General features: G+C 33.8%; 2 protein-coding genes across 4 annotated transcripts; both read left to right on the top strand.

Annotated features, from left to right (window-relative positions):
• Positions 1-271: 271 nt before the first annotated feature.
• Positions 272-22,746, top strand: LOC102597434 (ARM REPEAT PROTEIN INTERACTING WITH ABF2-like). Of its 3 annotated transcripts, none has more exons than XR_367656.2 (19): positions 272-653; positions 967-1,127; positions 1,558-1,730; positions 1,820-1,940; positions 2,038-2,112; positions 2,231-2,325; positions 2,486-2,561; positions 2,681-2,788; positions 4,281-4,409; positions 4,519-4,587; positions 4,731-4,790; positions 5,039-5,162; positions 5,257-5,396; positions 21,408-21,471; positions 21,553-21,631; positions 21,913-21,977; positions 22,061-22,178; positions 22,255-22,381; positions 22,491-22,746. XR_367656.2 is itself a non-coding variant. In XM_006352714.2 (19 exons), the coding sequence occupies exons 1-19, from the start codon at positions 395-397 to the stop codon at positions 7,691-7,693; spliced, it is 2,130 nt and encodes a 709-aa protein (XP_006352776.1). In that variant the 5' UTR covers positions 273-394; the 3' UTR covers positions 7,694-7,877. The 3 variants fall into 3 exon arrangements, 1 of the variants encoding a protein (XP_006352776.1); XR_367657.2 differs by having other exon boundaries at positions 22,346-22,381; XM_006352714.2 differs by lacking the exons at positions 21,408-21,471; positions 21,553-21,631; positions 21,913-21,977; ... (1 more) ...; positions 22,255-22,381; positions 22,491-22,746 and adding exons at positions 6,525-6,588; positions 6,671-6,750; positions 7,031-7,095; ... (1 more) ...; positions 7,372-7,496; positions 7,606-7,877 and having other exon boundaries at positions 273-653.
• Positions 10,582-19,062, top strand: LOC102597108 (fatty-acid-binding protein 1). The gene is made up of 4 exons (XM_006352713.2): positions 10,582-11,012; positions 12,071-12,320; positions 17,500-17,591; positions 18,636-19,062. Exons 1-4 carry the CDS (start codon positions 10,607-10,609, stop codon positions 18,773-18,775), a joined length of 888 nt encoding a protein of 295 aa, XP_006352775.1. The 5' UTR covers positions 10,582-10,606; the 3' UTR covers positions 18,776-19,062.
• Positions 22,747-22,752: the final 6 nt, after the last annotated feature.

The raw sequence follows: 22,752 nt of genomic DNA on the forward strand, positions 1-22,752 counted from the left end.
GTAAATGATTACCTTTGACATTTGCATATATCAACCAAAAATTTGTCAAAGGTTTTTTAAGCCCACGACTTGGTCAGCCCAAAGGAGCCGATTGGGTATGTGTGTGTATTCTGGACTTTTTGGGCCGCCTAAAAGTTTCTCGCGCTCTAACAATAGGAAATAATGGCGGGAGAGAGCAAAATCTGTTCAAATTTTTGTTTTTTCCTAAAACGCCGAATCCCTCAAACCCACGTAAGAATAAAAATCTAAACGCCGTCACTTTTTTTCAACTCAAAGTAAAATAGAGGAGAGAGGAGGAGTGTGTAACATTTAAATCCCTAAACTACCCCACACGCACTACACACACACTCATTGTACTGCTCGCACCACCACTCCTCTCTCCATCCACTCTTCCATGGAGAACCAAGCAAAACGGAGCAAACAATCTTCGAGTTCCGGGAGGAGAAGCTTGAAGAGAAAGCTCGAAGGAGATTTTGAAGACGATCGTAAAGTTTCTTCTCCGTTTTCTCATGATGATGATGATGCTCATCAAGATCTCGCTCCCGAGGTTCGGACGCAAGTGGAGATTCTCGAATCTACTTTCTCTTCGACGGAAGCAGATCGTGCCTCTGCCAAGCGTGCTATTCATGTTCTCTCTGAGCTAGCTAAGAACGGTAACTCAATATCTCGTTTCTAGCGGATCAGAAAATTTCATGTACATTTCTATCTATCGGGAGTTAATTCAACTAATTTCCCAAGTTAAACTCTACTGGATTTATTCAACAATTTTTTTTTTCTTAAAAAATACAAGTTAGATATCCAAAAACAGCACGATAAGTAATGTATTAGAACATTACAAATGTTAGTCAAAGTTCTTATAGAGTGCTGAATGTCCTGGGAAGTACATGCAGAGAGTTGAATTGGTTTATTTCAATCAATTTGGGCCTGAAAGTTGGGTTTTGATATTTGAGGATTTTTGTGTTGCAGAGGAAATTGTGAATGTGGTTGTAGACTGTGGTGCTGTCCCAGCTTTGGTGAAGCATCTTCAAGTGCCATCCCTTGGGAGTGAAGGAGATGGTGGACAGATGCCGTATGAGCATGAGGTCGAGAAAGGAAGTGCTTTTACGCTTGGGCTTCTAGCCATAAAAGTTAGTATAAATCACATTTATTCTCTTAAGAGTTGAGCACATATGAGAAGGCAATTTTCGTTATTAGGGCAGATGATTCTTCGAATTACTCCGTACTATCCACACTTTAGCATACACTGGAGCTTGCTTACACAATAGGACTACATGAACTTGCTTATACAATAGGAGCTATGTTTTGTTATTGAATGCATTCCACGTTAATTGGTACTTTAATTTTATCTGTATATTGCATGTACCATTTGTGCACTCTCTTGCCACTGTGAAGAAGATGAACAATTTCGCTAATAAGGACTGTTACCAAAATGATTAAATACTAGTGTTTCCTACCAATTTTTGTCTCTCAACAGTAACTTCTAGTCTACCCTGTAAGGCCCTTCATTGGTTCATAATTTAGATGGAGGTGTTTTAAACTGTTTCTGTTTCTTGACAGCCGGAGCACCAGCAACTTATTGTTGATGCTGAAGCTCTACCTCATCTTGTAGATCTGTTGAAAAGGCATAAAACTGCACAAAATTCTCGTGCTGTCAATGGTGTTATCCGGAGAGCAGCTGATGCAATCACTAATCTTGCCCATGAAAATAGTAGCATCAAAACTCGTGTTAGGTTAGCTTATTTGTTCTCTAAAATTTGGTCACTACAGCAAATCAAAAGAAAACTTATATTCACACTTCATCTCTATTTTGTATGTGAAGGATTGAGGGCGGTATTCCTCCACTTGTTGAATTGCTTGAGTTCGTTGATGCAAAGGTGCAAAGAGCAGCTGCAGGAGCGTTGCGAACTTTGGCATTTAAAAATGATGAGAACAAAAATCAGGCTAGTGGCTTTAATCTTTATTCTGATTTATAAAAAGTATCTCTGAATTTCTTGTGTTATCTGTTCTATTAGAATAATTTCTCTGATTTGATTTCAGATTGTTGAATGCAATGCACTCCCTACTCTTATTCTAATGCTACGTTCTGAAGATACTGCAATACACTATGAAGCGGTTAGGCATCATTCTGCAAGTTCATATTACTAGCTCTTTTTTTGTTTTTATATATAATTAGGTATAAAGTCACAGCCATGCTTCAAGTGGTAGACATAATAAAATTGTGGGATGTCAGGTTGGAGTCATTGGAAATTTGGTGCACTCATCACCAAATATCAAAAAGGACGTTCTTCTTGCTGGAGCTTTACAACCTGTCATTGGGTTACTTAGGTAGTGTTGGATCTTATAATTTTTGAGTGGCTGGTCATGTACAACTTCTGTTCCATAGATGCTTATCATTTGCAGATTCCATCTAATGGACGTAGACATGCTACTATTTGGTTTGTTCTTTTCCTCGATGGCTTCTGAAATAAGCCCTTTTATATGATAGTTCCTCCTGTCCGGAAAGCCAAAGGGAAGCAGCTTTATTGCTTGGACAATTTGCAGCAACCGACTCAGACTGCAAGGTTGATGATGCTACTGTACTCTATTAATGTCCTAAAGAGTAGTAAAATTATTGATTTATTGGCATTTAAAGCAACTTAGTCTGATTTATGCTTGAATTTTTTTTCTGATGGTTTTGCAGATTCACATTGTGCAAAGAGGTGCTGTACCGCCACTGATTGAGATGCTTCAATCTCTGGATGCTCAACTTAGGGAAATGTCAGCCTTTGCCCTTGGAAGGTTGGCACAGGTGACTTGAAATCCTTACAGAGCTTCTTTAGGGTACTTTGTTTTCTTGTGGTTATAAAGTAATTCTTCTGTTCTGTTAGTAGTTGTCCCCTGGGCCACTATTTCTCTGAGTACTCTTTAAGTTTACCATTCAGATTTATTTTCTGGCATTACTTGTGTTGATAGTTGATGATCATGGACTTACCTTTCACGATTATTGAGGTTGTTTTCAAGTATGATATGTGCCTGTGACATCTTTGCACTGTCTTACCCCCTTTTCCAATCAAACCTTATACCAAAGAATATTATTGTAGTATTGGTTCCAATTAGACCATGTTTTTCTAATTATTTGCGAGCTTATGATTCAAGAATTTACTTTCTTATTTACTTGTATGTCGGATGATTAATTGGCATGGCTTGTCCCTTGATGGAGTGGAATGATTACATAAGATTCATATGGGTTACCCCTTTAGGATTGAGGTTTTGTTGATTGATTGAAGTTTGACTTGTATACTTGGATGATAGATCCTGGATGGGAACTTGATTACTTGTTTTTAGTTTGTTTTCATGTATTAAAGATGCTGGATTATCTTATATATTGACTTGCCCACTTTTTTAACATTACTTGTTACGTAGGAATAACATAAATGAATAAAACAAGGAATCATGCTTGTGAGTAGTGGTTCCTTTGCACCATTGTGCAGTTTCCATGAGTGGTTTCAATTCAAAACTGACTTGTTTTCCTTTCATGGTATACATGTATGGACAATTAACAGTTAAATTCACTATCTTGTTGTTACTCATCAAAAAACAATAAATGCTGTATTGCTGTTCAAGTGGACCTTATTTCATGTGAAATATTATATGCACATGGATAGGGTTCCCTAAAGTAGTTTAAATTGTTGTTGCTTGGCATTTACACCTTTTCTATTGGGCAGTTACATTTTATCATAATTTTCTTAAGGGATAATGCTAACGTTGTGATTATATCATAATAGTGCGTGAAGGGTCAAAGCTTGGAGCTCTTTTTTTTTCCTCTTAATTATAGTGCAGTACGACTGGAAAGTGCCATGGCACTGGGTTGTTCTTTTCTTTCTTTCTCAGTCAATTAGCGACAACTCAGTCCAAAACTATTTAGGCTTTGCTATATGAATTTTTTCTATACTAGCTCATTACATTCCAATACTCAATAATCTACATGTTGAATATATAATTAAATAAATAGAAGTGGGGTCTCTGAAACAACTTAAGCTTTTGGATGAACTAGAAATACACTTCATGATATCAGGGCAGAACCTTGGGTTTGAGTCTCATCGCCACCCATTTAAAAAAAGAAGTATATTCACCTGCTTGACTCATGACAAAAGAATCATCCTTGCATGTACAGAGGCATGTTGAAGACATAATTAAGTACATAGAAATGTGCTCTATCTGACAGTTTAGGAGTTCATGTGATTTGAGAATTCTCTACATGCATTCTAGTTGATTGGATTTATTGGTTCCCTGATGTTCAGGACACACACAATCAGGCTGGTATTGCTCATTGCGGTGGTATAGTCCCATTATTGAAGCTTCTTGATTCAAAAAATGGATCGTTGCAACATAATGCTGCATTTGCTCTTTATGGGCTTGCTGATAACGAGGTGTAACAACTTATCCAAACAATAATGTTATTATAACCAGATTTTGTACTTTTAAATTTGTAATGACGTGTTACATCTCATCTGATTCGGGTGCAACTTTTCGCTATAGGATAATGTTACAGATCTTGTAAAGGTTGGAGGTGTTCAAAAGCTTCAGGATGGAGAATTTATTGTCCAAGTATTATTCTTTTTTTCTTCCCGTGATCATTATTTTGTGCCAAATTTTACTTAAAGGAGAAATAATTTCATAGAATTATGATGCTTTTCTCATTATTCTTAAGTCTTTGTCATGACCCTTGATATTGTTCACTCATTTTTCAGCCAACTAGAGATTGTGTTGCGAAGACATTGAAAAGATTGGAAGAGAAGATTCATGGACGGGTGAGTTTCTATTTGTTGCAAGGAATTTGTTGATGCATACTTTATTTGTTGGCAGTGAAGCACATGATGCAATGAGTACATTTCTTTTGCTAATGAATGCCAAGTTAATTTTGTTTTTAAAAGCTACGAAACGTGGTGTATCCCCCATTGTCCAGTTCCTTCTTGTCCCTTCAATATGGTAAATTTCTTTGTTAAGTCTTATAGGTTACTGATGGTTATATCTCAAACCTTTTTGCCCTCTTTTGAAGGTATTAGGCCATTTGTTGTATTTGATGCGTGTTGGGGAAAAGGTTATTCAAAGACGAGTTGCTCTGGTGCTTGCCCATCTTTGTTCACCAGATGACCAAAAGATGATATTTATCGATAATGGTGGTATGTGATCTGTACCTATACTCAGACTCAGTTTTTCTCGGTGTGCTGGTTAGGCTGTGACAGTTTATCCACTATGTGGACTATGTTCTTGTAGGATTGGAATTGCTTTTAGAGCTTCTAGTATCAACAAACTTGAAGCACCAAAGAGATGGTTCTGTAGCTTTATGCAAGTTGGCTAACAAAGCCAGCTCACTTTCACCCGTTGATGCAGCTCCTCCATCTCCTACACCTCAGGTTTGCTCCGCAGTTTAATGCTCATACTCTGGCAAAGTTTTTGTTCAGGTTTTTGGTTCTTAAGTTCTAACATGAGTAATACTAGTCTCTTAGTCACTAATGGGTTTTTATTTAGTTTTTCACTGTTACATGGTGCTTCTCATATCAAGTTAACACTAAGCTATGTGCATATTATCATCAAGCATTTCGAAGATGCACGCTGAACCGTCTGATGTTCAAATTTAATCATTGATTGTGATAATTTGTGAAGCTTTTACCATTTACTTTATAAACATATGTCAAATCAAGTTTTGCTAGTGTTACCTCAAGACTTGAAAGTTATAATGTAGCTGTCCTGCAAATTTAATACAATGTCTACTTTACCAACCATTTGAATTACTCCATAAAAACTCGGGTCGTACAGTTTCTTCCCATATTGTGGTTCAGTTTGCTTCTCACATTGTGACCCTTCTTGTGTTATATGCTGCTGTTTATACCAACTTTATTATGATAAAACATCTATTTAGAGTATGATATGCCTTTTATTTGTTCTTGGCATCTGTTATGCTGATGAGGGGTAGAAGACCTTAGAACCCTCTCTTGATATGCTAAATTTGCTTCACTGAGCGTTATTTTTTTGGTTCTGGGAGGGTGTGTATACCAAGACTTGGTATTCCTGTCGATCTCTTATTCAGGTCTATATCATTGTCAATTGTTCTATGGTCTTAGTAATACAAAACAGTTGAGTTCTGAAAGCTTCACTCACTGACCCTTAATTGCTGGCATGCTTGGTGTATCCTGAGAATCAATTAGGCAATATGAGGGCTTTTCTTATCCCTTCATTTTGAGGATTTAGCTTTTGGGAGCAACTCGTCTTCACTTTGGTGATCGTTTGAGGAGGGTTTACATGTTGACAGATTCCATAGGCTGTTTTCGCCACAGTTTACTTGATGTTCACTTTCTTTACCAATTAATAATGTTGTCTGAGCTTTCCATGTTTGTTAGTTTGTATGTCCGCTTTCTGTCTTTTCTTTCTCAATTGACTTATAGGTTGTTCATAACCATTCATGGTGCAGTAATTAGACACTGTATTTGATCCTATATTACATCTCTTTTCCTTATTTTCTCCTTGTGCATTTCTTTTTGCAGGTCTATTTGGGTGAGCAATACGTAAATAATTCTACGCTATCTGATGTGACATTTTTAGTTGAAGGTAGCAGCAGTTTTGTGATTCAAATATTGTCATCTTCTCTATATCATGGTGTATCTTAATGATTTTTGTGGTCCTTCACCAGGCAAACGGTTTTATGCCCACAGAATTTGTTTACTTGCTTCTTCTGATGCATTTCGAGCAATGTTTGATGGTGGCTACAGGGTAAGTAGAATAGTTGGCATAAAGATTTATTGCTTTTACTTTTAGATTTATTGGTTTCTAAATTGATCATTAGCAACACAAGAGGAAAGCTGTTTTTGCTCCCGAAACTGATTACCTTACCCTTTTGACAAATTTAGATTGACTATCAGACAGTCTTGCAAAATTGCTAAAAGGCAAACATCTTCATTTGAAATGTTACAAGCATATGTGTCATGTGACGTGGCTGAATGCACAAATATGGAGTACAAAACTCTGATGATCTGTTATCTATTTATTGCAGGAGAGAGACGCCAAAGATATAGAGATTCCCAACATTCCATGGAATGTTTTTGAGTTGATGATGAGGTGCACTGCTGTTCAATCTCTGTCACATCTGGGATACAAATCAATCTAGCAATATTGAAGAGAGGAATGTTTATGTTTGCAGGTACATATACACGGGATCTGTTGATGTTAATATGGATGTTGCACAGGATCTTCTAAGGGCTGCTGATCAATATCTTCTCGAGGGCCTTAAGCGTCTGTGCGAATATGCAATTGCCCAGGTGAGTGCTGGGGACCTTCCTGTCTTAGAGGAGGATTTATGTCGGGTTTCTCCTGATAGTTTCTTATCTTCGGTAGGATATCTCAGTGGAAAATGTCTCTCTGATGTTTGAGTTATCAGAGGCTTTCAATGCATTGTCATTAAGAAATGCTTGCATTGTCTTCACATTGGAGAAGTTCGACAAATTAAGTGTCATGCCATGGTATGTCCAGATTCCTATCCTTTTGCTTCATCATTTCTTGGAAGAAAAAAAGACACGCTAAACAAACATGTAATTGTGTATTAACACACTGTAATCTTGTTACATGTAGGTATTCACAATTGATTCAACGTATATTACCTGAGACACGTGCGTACTTTGTTAGGGCGCTGACCAGGCCAATTCAAGCTGACCTCTGATGTAGAGATTTTGGTTCATTTTTACTTTGATTAAATGTAGAATATGATGTAAATTGTACAGGAAGTGGATTTTATTCCACTCGTTCTTCTCTAATTGCAAGAGTTATGTGTAACTTCTCATCACTTGCAATTCCATATTTGTTGTGACGTTTAATGTAGCGTATGAAGTCCAGTTGCGACGCCAGCCATGCTTCTAAATCTCTACAACAAGCTTACAAATAAATTACCGGTTTTACGAAGATGTATAGATTTAAATTATCCACAATATTATTGGGATCTCATCTATATTGTTTTTTCTTAGTTGAGGGTCTATCAGAAATAGTTTCTACCTTCAAGTAGGGGTGAGGTGTGCTTACACTCAATTCTCTCTATACTTTACTTTGTGGGATATGGGAATACACCATCCAACTTTCATACTTTAGATAATCCCTATCTATTTGCTAGATGTAAATGTCCTTGACAACTTGGTCCATCACGTTCTATTTTGAGACAGCATAATCAAGTCGAGTATAAAATACATACATTAATTAGTTGTCTCACATAGATTATGATATGTAGAATTGGTTTCCCTGTATAGTTTCGGAATTCATATGATACACCATTACTGAGTTGAGTCAACTTTTAAGATTGAGTTAGGTTTAAATTTTTTATTTCTTTACATGATGAGACCCATTTAAATTCTTGATTCAGATTTTTTTTTCGTTGCTTGTTCTTTTTAGGACAATTCTTTAGTGAATGATCACTTTTTGTTTCTTGTGCAATTTACCCGGGGGGATAAATTACCTCATTGCTGGCATGTGAGATATAAATTGATATTCCTTATGGCTTGTATGATCCTTAGACCAATTCTCATTTTATGATCAGTTATGTTTAAAAATTTAGCGAGGCTCAACGTTCATTTAATCATTTTTTTTTTCTTTTTCTATCTACATATGAGCCAATAATAAGGACTGAAAAAACCTTCTATCATAAATGGATTTTTTCTTAATCTTAAATATAGGTGATTGCAATCTCAACACCCTAAACGAGCCGACCAAAATTTGGTATGGAAATTGGACCTCTATTCAGTTGCCAGGCCCAGACCATTAGAGAAGTGAACTGAATCTCCACCGAAAATGGGCCAAGTCCAAGGAGTAATGGCCTAATGGCCGTTTTTTTTAAGGGCAAATTACAGAAATCACATACTTTTAAGGCAAAATTACAATTTATCCCTTAAAAATTTATAATTACAGAAATCCCTCAAACTGATACAATAATATAAGCGCTGATACATTAATCTGATGCGCGAGATACATTAATCGTTAAGTAAGATACATTACATTTTATACATGATACACTAATCTGATATACATTTTATACATGATACACTAATCTGATGCGCGAGATACAATAATATAAGCGCTAATACATTAATCTGATGTGCGAGATACACTAATCTGATGCACAAAAATGAGGGATTTTGGAAATTTGTAAAACTTATAGGGGATAACGATAATAAGTAAACTAAAAAGTGGATTTCTGTAAAAAAAAAAATTTGGGTAAACTGTGAAAGATTACGTTAGACAATCAATATTTACACTTAACAGAGCACTCATAGGATCCGAATCAGAACTAGAGTGTTAATCATCTCCAACCTCATACTCAGTAAAAACCAATTAGTTACAAATTTCTGAATTATATAACTATATTTCCTAGAGCCTTTTACTAGTTCTATCCTTTCTATAATCTCCTTTGTTAATCTGTGTAACAACTAACTCTGTATTTACATTTAATCAATTTTTAAGTGTTTTCAGTTTCTTGTCTTCCCCAAAATTGTAGTTGCCAGTTCCTTTATGGATTGTCGTCAATTTCTCCTTTTTATCCATATTGAACATGGATAACACCTTCTTTCTCTGAACTCACCATTGTGATTGTTGTTATCCACATACATTTTAAAAAAAATAAATAGATGCAGCTAGGACTCCTCATTCACACAAACAACATATTTGTTCATTCTCTCCTTTATCAATAGTTATCTTGATTTGCCAGCCAGAGTAGAAATCTTTGTCTAGATAGTAAAATAGAGCTCAACATATCAACGTCCTTTACTCTCTCCAAGTTGATTTAATAAAAAGAGCACTAATTTTTCTATAACCATAGATAGTTTAATTTTAAAACTCTTATTTGGCCTTAGCAACTATGACACAAATATAATGACATGTTTAAGATAATAGATTTCAAAAGATCTTCTTTTCTTTAGTGACGGAGCTAGGAATTTCAGGAAGAGGGTCCAAACATTAAATAACAAAAGTTCTTTTTAAAAAGGGGAAAATATTGTTCAAAGTGAGATTTGAACATGTGAGCACTGACTCATTAAAGATGTCGAAACATACATTCAAGACATCTTAAACCACTAGGCTATAACAACCTATTATGTCAAGGGTGTCCAAAATATGTTATTTAATCACTTCGTATATAATTTTACTTGTATATGCGGTATTTTTTTCCGACCAAGGGTGTCCAATTGGACACCCTTGCATACATGTGCCTACGCCACTGCTTTTCTTCACGAATTTAGTAACCAATAAAATAGTTTCACATAAAATGAACATGTCAAATAATACACATATTAATAATATTTATTTAATTTAAATCTTTCTTATATCAAATAAAACTCCACAATTGGCAGGCATGAAACACTTACAAAAAATGAATATTTTTAATATGCATCCAAATGATATTCATGAATCAAAAAGCCTAGAAGATGAAATTCTTGCCTTCCACACCACTAAAAGTGAAAACAAAAAAGCGTAAAGAAAATAGAAGAAGAAAAAACACTATGGAAGAAAAGAATTACTCTATCCTTTTTGGTTAAAACTATAAAGTACTCCTAGTATAAAATACACTCAAACCATGGTAAATAAAAAATAAACAATGGCTTCTCTGCGTTTTCCATTCTTGTTTTCTCAGCCCCACAAGACTCCGTCTTCAGCCACTTCAGATGCTCCATCTCGATCCTTCTCCACCGTCGCTGTCGCCCTCGCGTCCGGCGGTTCAGCCCTCGCTGCCGCCGGAGCGATCATTGCCATAACTCAAAGCCCCAAAAATCCGTTTCTGGAAAATGCTATGAATTTCCTACTTTCCAATTTCTCACCTAACAAAAATCATTCATCCCCTTTGTGGGGTTCTGTTTCTCTAGCAGATAACTCAGCTCCGGTCACTGAATCCAGGGCCGGAATGGCATTTCCGTCAATTCTGAAAGATACTCAGCGACTCCTTGGAATTGGGCTGCGTAAAAAGGCGGTTTTTGGATTGAAAAACATTGATGTCTATGCTTATGGTACCAAATTGTCACTGCAATTTACTTAATTGTTTTTGCTCTTTATCGATTTATGTTTCTGTCTCTTCTGCAAATGTTGTTATATTGTAGTTGAGGTTCTTAATTTTTATGATCCTTGTGTGGAGCACCAAATGCTCAAATATATAAAATGAATTCCAATTCTATGGCAATAGGAAGTTATGGAGGAAATGTTGTCTCACTTATCCTTCCATACTAGTAATTGTAGCATTACATTTTTTTTCTCCAGATTTTATTCCTTTTTTATTTTCAAGATGTATTTTGTCGTGGCTTCTTCACTTCTGTTATTCTTTTCCCGAGCTGCTTTGTTATGTTTTTTCTTGATCTAAGGGCATATGGAAAACAATCTCTCTACTTTCCAAGCTAGGGATAAGGTCTGAGTACACACTACACTCCCAGTCAGAACTCAATTCATGCTTTACCATTTATAGCAGTTCATGTGGGATCGTGGGCTTATCAATTGTTAACAGCTTGTGTAGGCTTATCAACTCATGCTTACTGTACATGTTATTAAGTTTTTGAAGCAACATAATACAGTTTCTTGCACCGTCAGTGCCAGTGGTGGTGCCAGGAAGTTATACAAGGGATTCAAAAAAATAATAGGATTCTCATACATGAGATTTGAACATAGGTCTTAAAGTAATTGTGTTACCCCTTTGCCACTTTACTAGAATTTTGCCTTCTATCTAGGGGATTCAATAGTATCAAGGGGTTTCAATAGTGAAATAATACCAATATAGAATTCATTTTTGCTCTATTTGTTCAATGTAAATTTTTTAACGAGGGGAAGTTAATTGAATCTCCTTTCTACAACTTAGCTCCGTCCCTGGTCAGTGCATAAAAATTAAACCTGTGGTGGTATCATATTTGAGAATCTCATCGTCATCTCTATTGGACCTTCCTTTATATGATCAGGGGGGATATGCATTATAACACTCTTTGTCTCCTTTTGGAAGTTTGAATCTGCATTTCAAAGTAAAAGTGATGTTTACTTTAAATATGGCCTTTATCTAATGTGATATCAATATGGCATTCTCTAGGTGTGTATGCTGATGATGTTGATGTAAAGAAGTGTCTGGCTGAGAAGCATGGACGGCACTCTGTTTCTGAACTGCAGCAAAAGGAAGAGTTGAGAAATCATCTCATGGAAAACGATATACGCATGACTGTTAGGCTTCAAATAGTCTATGGCAGACTAAGCATTAATTCTGTGCGCAGTGCTTTCGAAGAATCTGTTGGCAGCAGATTACATAAGTTTGGAGGATATGATAACAAGGAATTGCTCCAAAGGTAATTCCTTAGCCTCATATTATTCATATCTTATTCAACCTTTTTTGGAATAATTACCATATCACCACAGGGAAACAAGCCTGCCAAAGCTGGATGAAGCACTTCATTTGTTTGCACTCTAAATTATTATGTTTTATATGTATTCTGGAACCTTACTCAAGTTGCCTTTCAAATATGATGCCTTGCGATATCATAGTGTTTAACATTATTGCTGGACTCTTTTGCCCAACTGTGATCAATTATCTCTCAGCTACATACGTAACATCTTTTCTTGAATAGAGTTATTGAGCTGCGAACAGGTTAACCCACAAGATTTTTTTTGGAAATGGAAAATTTATTGTTTCTCAATCCTTAAACTATTATTGCCTCCTTCCTATCTATCTATATATCATATATATATATATAAAGGAGAATGTTAGACTTGCTTATGTGGCATGCCTCTAAGGGCTAGAAAACTATTTATCTTTTTTGTGGTTTTTTTGTATTTTTTATTTATCTTTCAAATTTTCTCCTTTATAATTTGAAGGCACAATCATTATTATTATTCAATTAAATGAACAATGAATATGTGTAAATATTCGGTTACTGATCTTTCAGACTTTCACATCCTACGTTTTTCATATTCCCATAAAATTAAATACACATTTACTGTTCTCCTACAAATACAAACTGAGGTGTTGGGTCTTCATTACCATTTTTTTTTCATTTTTCATTTCATGTATCCCAACCACCATTTAGTTATTTCTTTTAGAATATGATATTGTGTGCAGATTCTTTTGAGAATTTTTCATACCGGCTAACTTAGTTACATTTTTTAACATATCTTATGATAATATTTATTATTCTTTATACTTTGATTATTGTATTATATATTTTGCTATCTTTATTGTTTCTTTACTCTAGAATATTTTATCAAGCTTTTTATATTATTTTGTTATGATTTCTTTCATTTCGCTGTTTTTTTCTTGATATATTTTTCCTTGAGTAGAAGTCTATAGAAAACATCTCTACCTCCAAAAGTAAGGTAAAGACACTCTACCCTCCCCCATATTATTTCATGTTCATGTGCTAATTATTTTAATTCCCAATTAAAGTGAATAATTATATTAGTACGTATAAATGTATCTCCTCAATTTTTTCATTCATCTGTCACTACAATTTTTCAGTCTTGCAATTTTCCTCTTAGGCCTAATAGTAGTCTATGATTTATATTTTTTTTGGTTTTATTATCTCTATATGTGTATATGATGGAGTGTTAGTTGTCTATGTAGATTATCTTATTCAATTTTGTATGATCTGCGAGTGTATTGTATATTACGCACATAAGTGATCTATTTTATTAAAGTGGTGTTGTAAGCTACTAATTCTTGATAGGAAGCTAAAGGAAGAAATAAAATCACAAAAAAAATTATGTTTTAATTTCTTTGTTTTCTTTATTCTTAATTTTGACATTTTTAATTTAGAGTATATTAATTTGGCTTGAATTTTATTATATTGTTGGTAGTAACTTAAATTTGATTGACATGTAATATGTATTCAATATTAGTATTATTTGATGGACATGAATGGGATTGCTTATTTACTTACCATCATCACACCTTTCTAATTCTACTCTTATACATTTATAATTAAAACTTTTTTTATTCATAGACAAATTTATTATTTACTTATTCACCATATTGTGACTAATGGAAAGCCTCTAGCAATAAGAATAAATTAACTTTTGTTCTTTTTTGCATTTGCTTCTTTTCAAAATAAATCTGCCCAACAATCTTTTTCAACCTCTTTAATTATATCATTTATATGTTTTTCTTAAATATTTTTAAAAATAATTCTCATTAATCTTGATTCTTAATTAATCTCATTAATTTCTTCTTAACTATCTTTAGAATGGTGACGTTTCGAAAATGAAGGGTAGTGCAGGAAGGGTAGAGGACCATTCATGTACCCCTATTTACTACTTCATATTAGTACGTATAAATAACAACAAAATTCAATAAAGACCTTCATCTTCTCCACATCATGCCCCTCTTATACATTGCTATATATCATATGGTGCTTGTTTTTGTCAGATGTTCAATACCTTTTGATTGAGAAGAGATTATACCATCACGTTGTTACTTTCACTTAATGCTTACATGAAGATTTTACTGACCACTTCTCTTTGATAGTAATAACTTCACATTCGACTAAAATATGAAAAAGATAGAGCATATGAAGATTTTATCCTTATTTTATAAGATATATATTTTATTTGAAATATCTAATATTTGACTCCAAATAATTTGTCACAATATTTCAAATTTTAACGACGAGACACGAATAAAATTTTACTTTTTTTTAAACAAGTCACGATATTCTTGTGTTAGCCAACAAATAACCTTATTTGTATTGCCCTCACCTTTTTTATCACCTTATTTTAAAGCCCAATATTCTCAACTTTCGTCTTTCTTCTGTAATTTTTTATTTATTACTAGCTCAATTGGACATCCATTTGTTCCTATAGTTATTTATTTAAAATATTTAATATTTATTTTATATGTTTTAAAATTATGGTCTTAAAGAGGTGATATAGACAATACTTCTTTTAAATTGGAAATTACATTTATTATTTCTTTTTTAAAATCTACCTACTAATAGAATATTTTTAAAATACATTTACTACTATTAAAGTAAATTTTAATGAAATTATTTATGACCGCGCGAAGCGCGGTTTAGTTTACTAGTATATATATAAAGGAGAATGTTAGACATGCTGATGTGGCATGCTTCTAAGGGCTAGAAAGCTATTTATCTTTTTTTTGTGGTTTTTTTGGCCATTTTTCAAATTTTAAAATACAAAAAATTCACCTAAATATTAAAGATAGTCACATTTAATTCTTTCTTTATCAATAGTCCTATTTAATCTATTTTATCATTAAATGCTATTATTTTCTTTTCCTTAATATTTCTCATTTTTTTCTTTTTAGTATTTTAATTTCTTCCCTAATGATATTTATATCATTTCTTTAAATCACCTTTTCCCCCTTTTAGTTCCTTTTTACTTCTTTTTTTAATTTATCCAATTCAAGAAACTTATATTTCTATAAAATATAAAGTCTTTTTTAAAAAAAATAATTAAATTACGATTTTGTTTTCCTTAAGTCACTTCTCTTCCTTTCCTTGTTCTTTTTTTACTTTTTTATTTATTTATTCAATTCAAGAAATTTATATCTCTATTTAGTAAAGGTATTTCTTTTATCTTTTTTATTTATTTTTTTCCTTCTTTATTTACTTTTAAAGTTTCACCTCCATAACTTATATCTATTAAACTTCTATTCTTAATAATATAATTAATTTCATGACTTTTAAGTTTTCATATTCATAACCCCCCAACTATTAAATTATAAAATTTAAGATACTTTATGATATTTCTCCATTTTTGTCAATATAAATTCACAAGTTTTTTGTTTCATGAAATTACTACTCAAGATTATTTTTATATTTCATTGTTCTTTGTAGTATTATTCTATTATCAAATCCATGTGTTAACTTGACACGATGAAGAAGACTCTTGAATGTTGATTAATTTGACAAAAAAGGTGTCGGCCAAGAGCTCAAAAAAGTGGGCACTTATTTTGTATTCTTATTTGTTTAGATGCAAATTAGTTATTGTAACTTTGTGTGTAATAATATTAACTACTGACCAATGTTCAACAATATTATTGTACAAAAACTATTTTTGTTTTTTTTTAAATTCCTCTATTTTGTCCATATAAAATCATAATTTTTATTTCATGAAACTCCTACTCAAGATTATCCTTTTTATTTCATATTTGAAGTCGTGTTTTCCATGTTTTGTTATTGTAGTAAAGGTAGACTCAATAAAGAGGACACTTAGATATTGATCAGTTAGTAAGAGGGAGTGTTGACAAGAGCTCAAAAATTGTGCATTGATTCATTAATATTTTTTTAAAAATCTATTTTCTTATGATTAAGGTCCTAATGAAGGAATGTGCATTGTGTTCTTTCTATGTAATTTCTTAGTTTGGAAGGTAAGAGCATTCGAAAATTAATTACCGTAACTTTGTCTTATGCTAATTATTATCAAGGTTCAAACACTATTATTGATAGCTTAGAGAATTTGAATATATATCAAATATTGAAATACGGCTTTTTTATGATATTTTTTTACAGTACAAAGAACCATTTATGTTTCTTATGATTAAGATCCTAAGGAAGATGTGTTTTTGTTACTATAAAAAGTTACTATTAAGTAGGATAGAGGAAGGAACCCTCAGGGGTTGGCCTACTGGCAATTGACTTGAGCCTTGGGGTTTGCTCCCTTTCAAGGTCTCAAGTTCGAAACCCACTGGGTGCAAACAATTTCTGAGGGCCATCGGACTGGGTAAAACCTGAATTAACCGTGGTGCACTTGCGGGAAACTCCTTGCCGAGGGCCTGTGCACCCCCGGGATTAGTCGGGGCTCAAAGAGACTCGGACACCCGGTGCAAATCAAAAAAAAGTGGATAGAGGAAGGAAAAGAGAAAAAGAAGAAAAAATTAATAAAATAGAAAACAAATACTACAATAAAGGATAGAGGCAAAATTAAAAATATGAATATTTATTTAGATAATGATGAAAAATAAGAGGAAAAATAACAACAATGAATGAATAAAATTGACACCTCTCTTTGGCCAAGAATATTGTTATTATTATAATAATAATAAAAAGAATTGTGTTAGTTACTATTTCTGCATTCATTTTTATTCTTTATTGTAAAAATCTGAATGTCTATAAATAAAGACATTGTAAGACTCTTCTGAAATGATCACATTAGAGTTTGAAAAATTGTGCATTAATTTCGTATTTTCTTCTTCCTTTTCTTAATAATTAAGATCATAAGAATGATGTTGCATTATTTATTTATTTATATTCTCTCCATAATTTTATTTGTTTTATATTTTATACAGATTTTTTATTATCGTAAGTTTATAATTATTTTTGGTCCAAAGTAACAACTTATGACTTTGTTGGAAGTCATATAATTACTGACCAAACATTTCTCTTTATGAAATCACTTATACGTCTGGATATATATTATATTTATGCACATATTATAAATATTTCTTCTATCTATATTATATTTTCATAAGTTCCCTAGTTCTTATATAACCAAAAATGTCTTTTGCAACTGTAGGTTCACTTCCCAGTTTAAAGATGAAATTAAATTACCTCGGGGATCTATCATTGAACTCTCCAGAGATCATGACTACATACTCCACACAACAAGTAAGATGATTTATTTCTGTTGACAGTATTTTGGAAATGAACAGCTCAAAGTTCTGTCTTTTTTCCACTTTTTCTACAATATTGATATTTCGATCTGATACGAATCTTTTGAAGTGAAGACTCTCAATCTCTCAGTGTATACGCCTACGAGACGTGCATGTGTGTCTGTGTGTTTTGAGAAAAAATAAAATGTTATAGCTATCACTTGCTCAAATTATTGAAGAGCTATTGAATGGATACATAAAACATTAATTTCTTTTAGTCATTTCCCTAATAAGGTTGGCTTTCGAAGCAGTATGTTAGAGGCTACAATGAAGAGAAATTACTTCAAGTGAGCGCTATACAAGAACAATACCATAAATATCCTAATTGCACTGTCAGTTGGCACATTTTATACCCTTACATTTCCTTTGTGGGAAGTGGCTAAACATTTTCCTGAATTTGGTTACAGAAGTCATGCTGGAAATTATGCTTGTGTAGTATTACACCAATCAACCATCCCTATTCTCTTTTATACAGATATAGATTTTCTGGTCTTTACCAGCTTCACTGTCTATAAAACCAAAAAAATAAAATAAAAATTGTTATATGTTAGCTGTTGAAAATATTGTTATATGTTAGCTGTTGAAAATATTCTTCACCAAGATACTAGTGATGATTTTTATTATCAGCCTGTTAGCTCTTGAAAATATGCTTCCGCAAAATACTAGTGATGATTTTTATTACCAATGGCTGATACACCTGTCACAGTGACTAATAAATAAGTTAAAGACATTCCATATTAAAAAAAAGACTTAAGTTAAACAGCATCGAAGTATTGGTTGAGATTTGTTTTACATGCATTTTAGGTAAGAAACTGATGAGCTAGTTAATTTCCCGTCAGTTCCATAGACCATAGAAGAATAACTAAAATATTTGTTGGTTTTCTTTAAATTCACAATATATTAGTTTCTGATCTTTTTTCTTTCTAGTTGTTTGCTTAAAGTTTGCTCTAGCATCAATCACTTAGATGAAGCTTAGGTTCTGTTTATTTTTCTTTTGTAGTTGATGGAAAGGAAGTGGGAAGCATACAAAGCAAACTCTTATGCAGATCAATCCTAGACCTATATATTGGCGATGAGTCATTTGATCACAAAGCCAACGAAGATGTCGAGTCGAACTTGGCTTCTCTACTTCACAAGTAGCTACTTCTTTAGCATAAAGAGAATTTTATCAACACGAGGAATTGAGTTGTGGTGATATTGGCTAGTTTCAACTGTTGCCCCCCCTCAGAAGTTCTACATAACTCATGTTAGGTTCTATTGGTTGGATGATTCTCTTTAAATAGTTGAAGTAGAGATTTAATCTCTTGCAAACTGAACTTAGATCTATGTTATATGCTGATGAGTGGTTTTCTCTACTCCTGTAATATTTTGCTTTGAAATTTTTATAGCATAATTGGCTTGGTCACCAAATTTGTTTTATTTACCTCATTGAAATGTATCTTGGAGTGTTTACTACTAAGGTTGGAGAACAACTTAGATAACCTTAGTAGTGTTTACTGCTAAGGTTTCTTATTATCATCTTCTTGTTGTTTACATTTGTTGCTAGTGTCTCTTTTTCACTGTTTATCCAGCCATGGTCTTTCGGAAACAACTTCTCTACCTTCTCAAAGGTAAGGTCTGCGTACACTCTACCACTCTACCCTCCTCCCAAGACCCCACTTGTGGTATTACACTGGTTTTTTTTTTTTGCTACTAAGGTTATTTTGCCTGGAGTTAGCACGATGCAGATACAATTTTTCCCAAAGAAATTCTTTGGAGAGACAGATTTTTTTCTTTCTTAATTGAAGTTATATCCAGTCACACTGAAATAAGTATTACACTTAGCATAGCTTTCTTAGAGCATGCAACACATTCTACTCATACAATTAGCTCAATTCATGCACAAATTGTGAGTGCTACTGGACTCCCAGATCAGCCTTGGCTCTTTATTCACTCAAACATCATGGTGCATTCAGCAGCAGAAGTCTGCTGAACAGTTATATACTGATAGTTCATGCAAAAGTGCTGCTACAACATCCCTTGAGTTCTAAGTAACTCCTTTTGAATTTCCAGAACACCTATTGTTTTTCTGTTTTGGAGGTCAAGTCATGATCTTCACAAAGGAAGCCGTGTTTCTCTTCTCGATGATGGTTGTTTTTTATTTATTCAGCACAACCGTGATTGGCGGCACAGTGTACAATGTTGGTGATTCCGGCAGTTGGAATGGAGACAATGTTGACTTCCATATGCGGGCTTCTAGTAGAACTTTCCAGGTTGGTGACACTCTTGGTAAGTCCAACTAGTCGATCAACTGGGATCTAGTATGAGAAAATCAAATGCTTCACAATTCGAACAGTGTATAAAATAAATTAGTAATTGGCTAACGTTATGTGAAGTTGTCTCCCTTGTTGGAAAAATACTACAATATTGATACTGTACAAAAAATACAAAATAACTACACTGGAGCTTGCTTATACAATAGGAGCTATTTTTTGTTATTGACTACATGAACTTGCTTATACAATAGGAGCTATGTTTTGTTATTGAATGCATTCCACGTTAATTGGTACTTTAATATTCTCTGTATATTGCATGTACCATTTGGTCTATTTGTGCACTTACTTGCCACTGTGAAGAAGATGAACAATTTCATTAATAAGGGCTGTTACCAAAATGATTGGATACTAGTGTTTCCTACCAATTCTGTCTCTCAACAGGAACGTCAAGTCTATCCTGTAAGGCCCTTAGTCATTTATGGGTTTTTATTTAATTTTCACTGTTACATTTGGTGCTTCTTGCATCAAGTTAATACTAAGCTATGTTCGTATAATCATCAAGCATTTTGAAGATATACGGTGAACTGTCTGATGTTCAAATTTAATCATTGATTGTGATGATTTATGAAGCTTTTACCATTTACTTTATAAACATATGTCAAACCAAGTTTTGCTAGTGTTACCTCTAGAGTCGAGACTTGAAAGTTATAATGTAGCTGTTATGCAAATTTTATACAATGTCTACTTTACCAACCATTTGAATTACTGCATAAAAACTCTGGTCGTGCAGTTTCTTCCCATCTTGTGGTTCAGTTTGCTTCTCACGTTGTGACAGCTTCTTGTGTTATATGCTGCTGTTTATACCACATCTATAATGAGAAAAGCATCTATTTAGAGTATGATATACCTTTTATTTGTTCTTGGATGGTATCTGTTATGCTGATGAGGGGTAGAAGACCTTAGAACCCTCTCTTGATATGCTAAATTTGCTTCACTGAGCGATATTTTTTTGGTTCTGAGAGGGTGTGTATACCAAGACTTGGTCTTCCTGTTGATCTCTTATTCAGGTCTATAACCTTGTCAATCTTTTATGGTCTTAGTAATACAAAACAGTTGAGTTCTGAAAACTCCACTCACTGACCCTTAATTGCTGGCATGATTGGTGTATTCTGAGAATCAATTAGGCAATATGAGGGCTTTGCTTATCCCTACATTTAAGGATTTAGATTTTGGTAGTAACTCGTCTTCACTTTGGTGAGTGTTCGAGGAGGGTTCGCATGTTGACAAATTCCATAGGCTGTTTTCGCCACAGTTTACTTGATGTTCACTTTCTTCACCAATCAATAATGTTGTCTGCTTTTCATGTTTTTTAGTTTGTATGTCCGCTTTCTGTCTTTTCTTTCTCAATTGACTTAGAGGTTGTTCATGACCATTCATGGTGCAGTAATTAGACAATGTATTTGATCCTATATTACATCTCTTTTCCTTATTTTCTCCTAGTGCATTTCTTTATGCAGGTCTATTTGGGTGAGCAGTATGTAAATAATTCTACGCTATCTGATGTGACATTTTTAGTTGAAGGTAGCAGCAGTTTTGTGATTCAAATATTGTCATCTTCTTCATATCATGGTGTATCTTAATGATTTTTTGGTCCTTCACCAGGCAAAGGGTTTTATGCCCACAGAATTGCTTACTTTCTTCTTATGATGCATTTCGAGTAATGTTTGATGGTGGCTACAGGGTAAGTAGAATAGTTGGCATAAAGATTTATTGCTTTTACTTTTAGGTTTGTTGGTTTCTAAATTGATCATTAGCAACACAAGAGGAAAGCTGTTTTTGCTCCCAAAATTTGTCTTCTACTGCTTACCTTTCCCTTTTGACAAATTTAGATCGACTATCAAATGGTCTTTGCAAAATTGCTAAATGGCAAACATCTTTCTTTGAAATGTTGCAAGTGTGATGTGGCTGAATGCACAAATATGGAGTACAAAACTCTGATGATCTGTTATCTATTTATTGCAGGAGAGAGACGCCAAAGATATAGAGATTCCCAACATTCCATGGGATGTTTTTGAGTTGATGATGAGGTGCACTGCTGTTTAATCTCTGTCACATCTGGGATACAAATCAATCTAGCAATATTGAAGAGAGGAATGTTTATTGTTTGCAGGTACATATACACGGGATCTGTTGATGTTAATATGGATGTTGCACAGGATCTTCTAAGGGCTGCTGATCAATATCTTCTTAAGGGCCTTAAGCATCTGTGTGAGTATGCAATTGCACAGGTGAGTGCTGGGGACCTTTCTGTCTTAGGGGAGGATTTATGTCAGGTTTCTCCTGATAATTTCTTATCTTCTGTAGGATATCTCAGTACAAAAATGTCTCTCTGATGTTTGAGTTATCGGAGGCTTTCAATGCATTTGTCATTAAGAAATGCTTTCATTGTCTTCAGATTGGAGAAGTTTGACAAGTTAAGTGTCATGCCATGGTATGTCCAGGTTCCTATCCTTTTGCTTCATCATTTCTTGGAAGAAAAACAGACATCCTAAACAAATATGTAATTGTGTTTTAACACACTATTGTCTTGTTACATGTAGGTATTCACAATTGATTCAACGTTTAATACCTGAGACACGTGCGTACTTTGTTAGGGTGCTGAGCAGGCCAATTCAAGCTGACCTCTGATGTAGAGATTTAGGTTCATTTTTATTCTTTGATTAAATGTAGAATATGATGTAAAATGTAGAGGAAGTGGGTTTTATTCAACTCGTCTCTAATTGCAAGAGTTGTGTAACCTCTCATCGCTAGCAATTCCAGATTTGTTGTGACGTTTTGTGTAGCGCATGAAGTTCAGTTGCG

This window comes from Solanum tuberosum, unplaced genomic scaffold (genome assembly GCF_000226075.1).
Source record: "Solanum tuberosum cultivar DM 1-3 516 R44 unplaced genomic scaffold, SolTub_3.0 scf00150, whole genome shotgun sequence".
Classification (NCBI taxonomy): Eukaryota; Viridiplantae; Streptophyta; class Magnoliopsida; order Solanales; family Solanaceae; genus Solanum; species Solanum tuberosum.

Coding starts and splice junctions, on each gene's coding strand:
- LOC102597434 (XM_006352714.2), top strand. CDS start 395: ATGGAGAACCAAGCAAAACGGAGCAAACAATCTTCGAGTTCCGGGAGG. Junction 4,410..4,518: donor ATGGGCTTGCTGATAACGAG/GTGTAACAACTT, acceptor TTTTCGCTATAG/GATAATGTTACAGATCTTGT. Junction 7,296..7,371: donor GCGAATATGCAATTGCCCAG/GTGAGTGCTGGG, acceptor TATCTTCGGTAG/GATATCTCAGTGGAAAATGT.
- LOC102597108 (XM_006352713.2), top strand. CDS start 10,607: ATGGCTTCTCTGCGTTTTCCATTCTTGTTTTCTCAGCCCCACAAGACT. Junction 11,013..12,070: donor CATTGATGTCTATGCTTATG/GTACCAAATTGT, acceptor GGCATTCTCTAG/GTGTGTATGCTGATGATGTT. Junction 12,321..17,499: donor AACAAGGAATTGCTCCAAAG/GTAATTCCTTAG, acceptor TTGCAACTGTAG/GTTCACTTCCCAGTTTAAAG.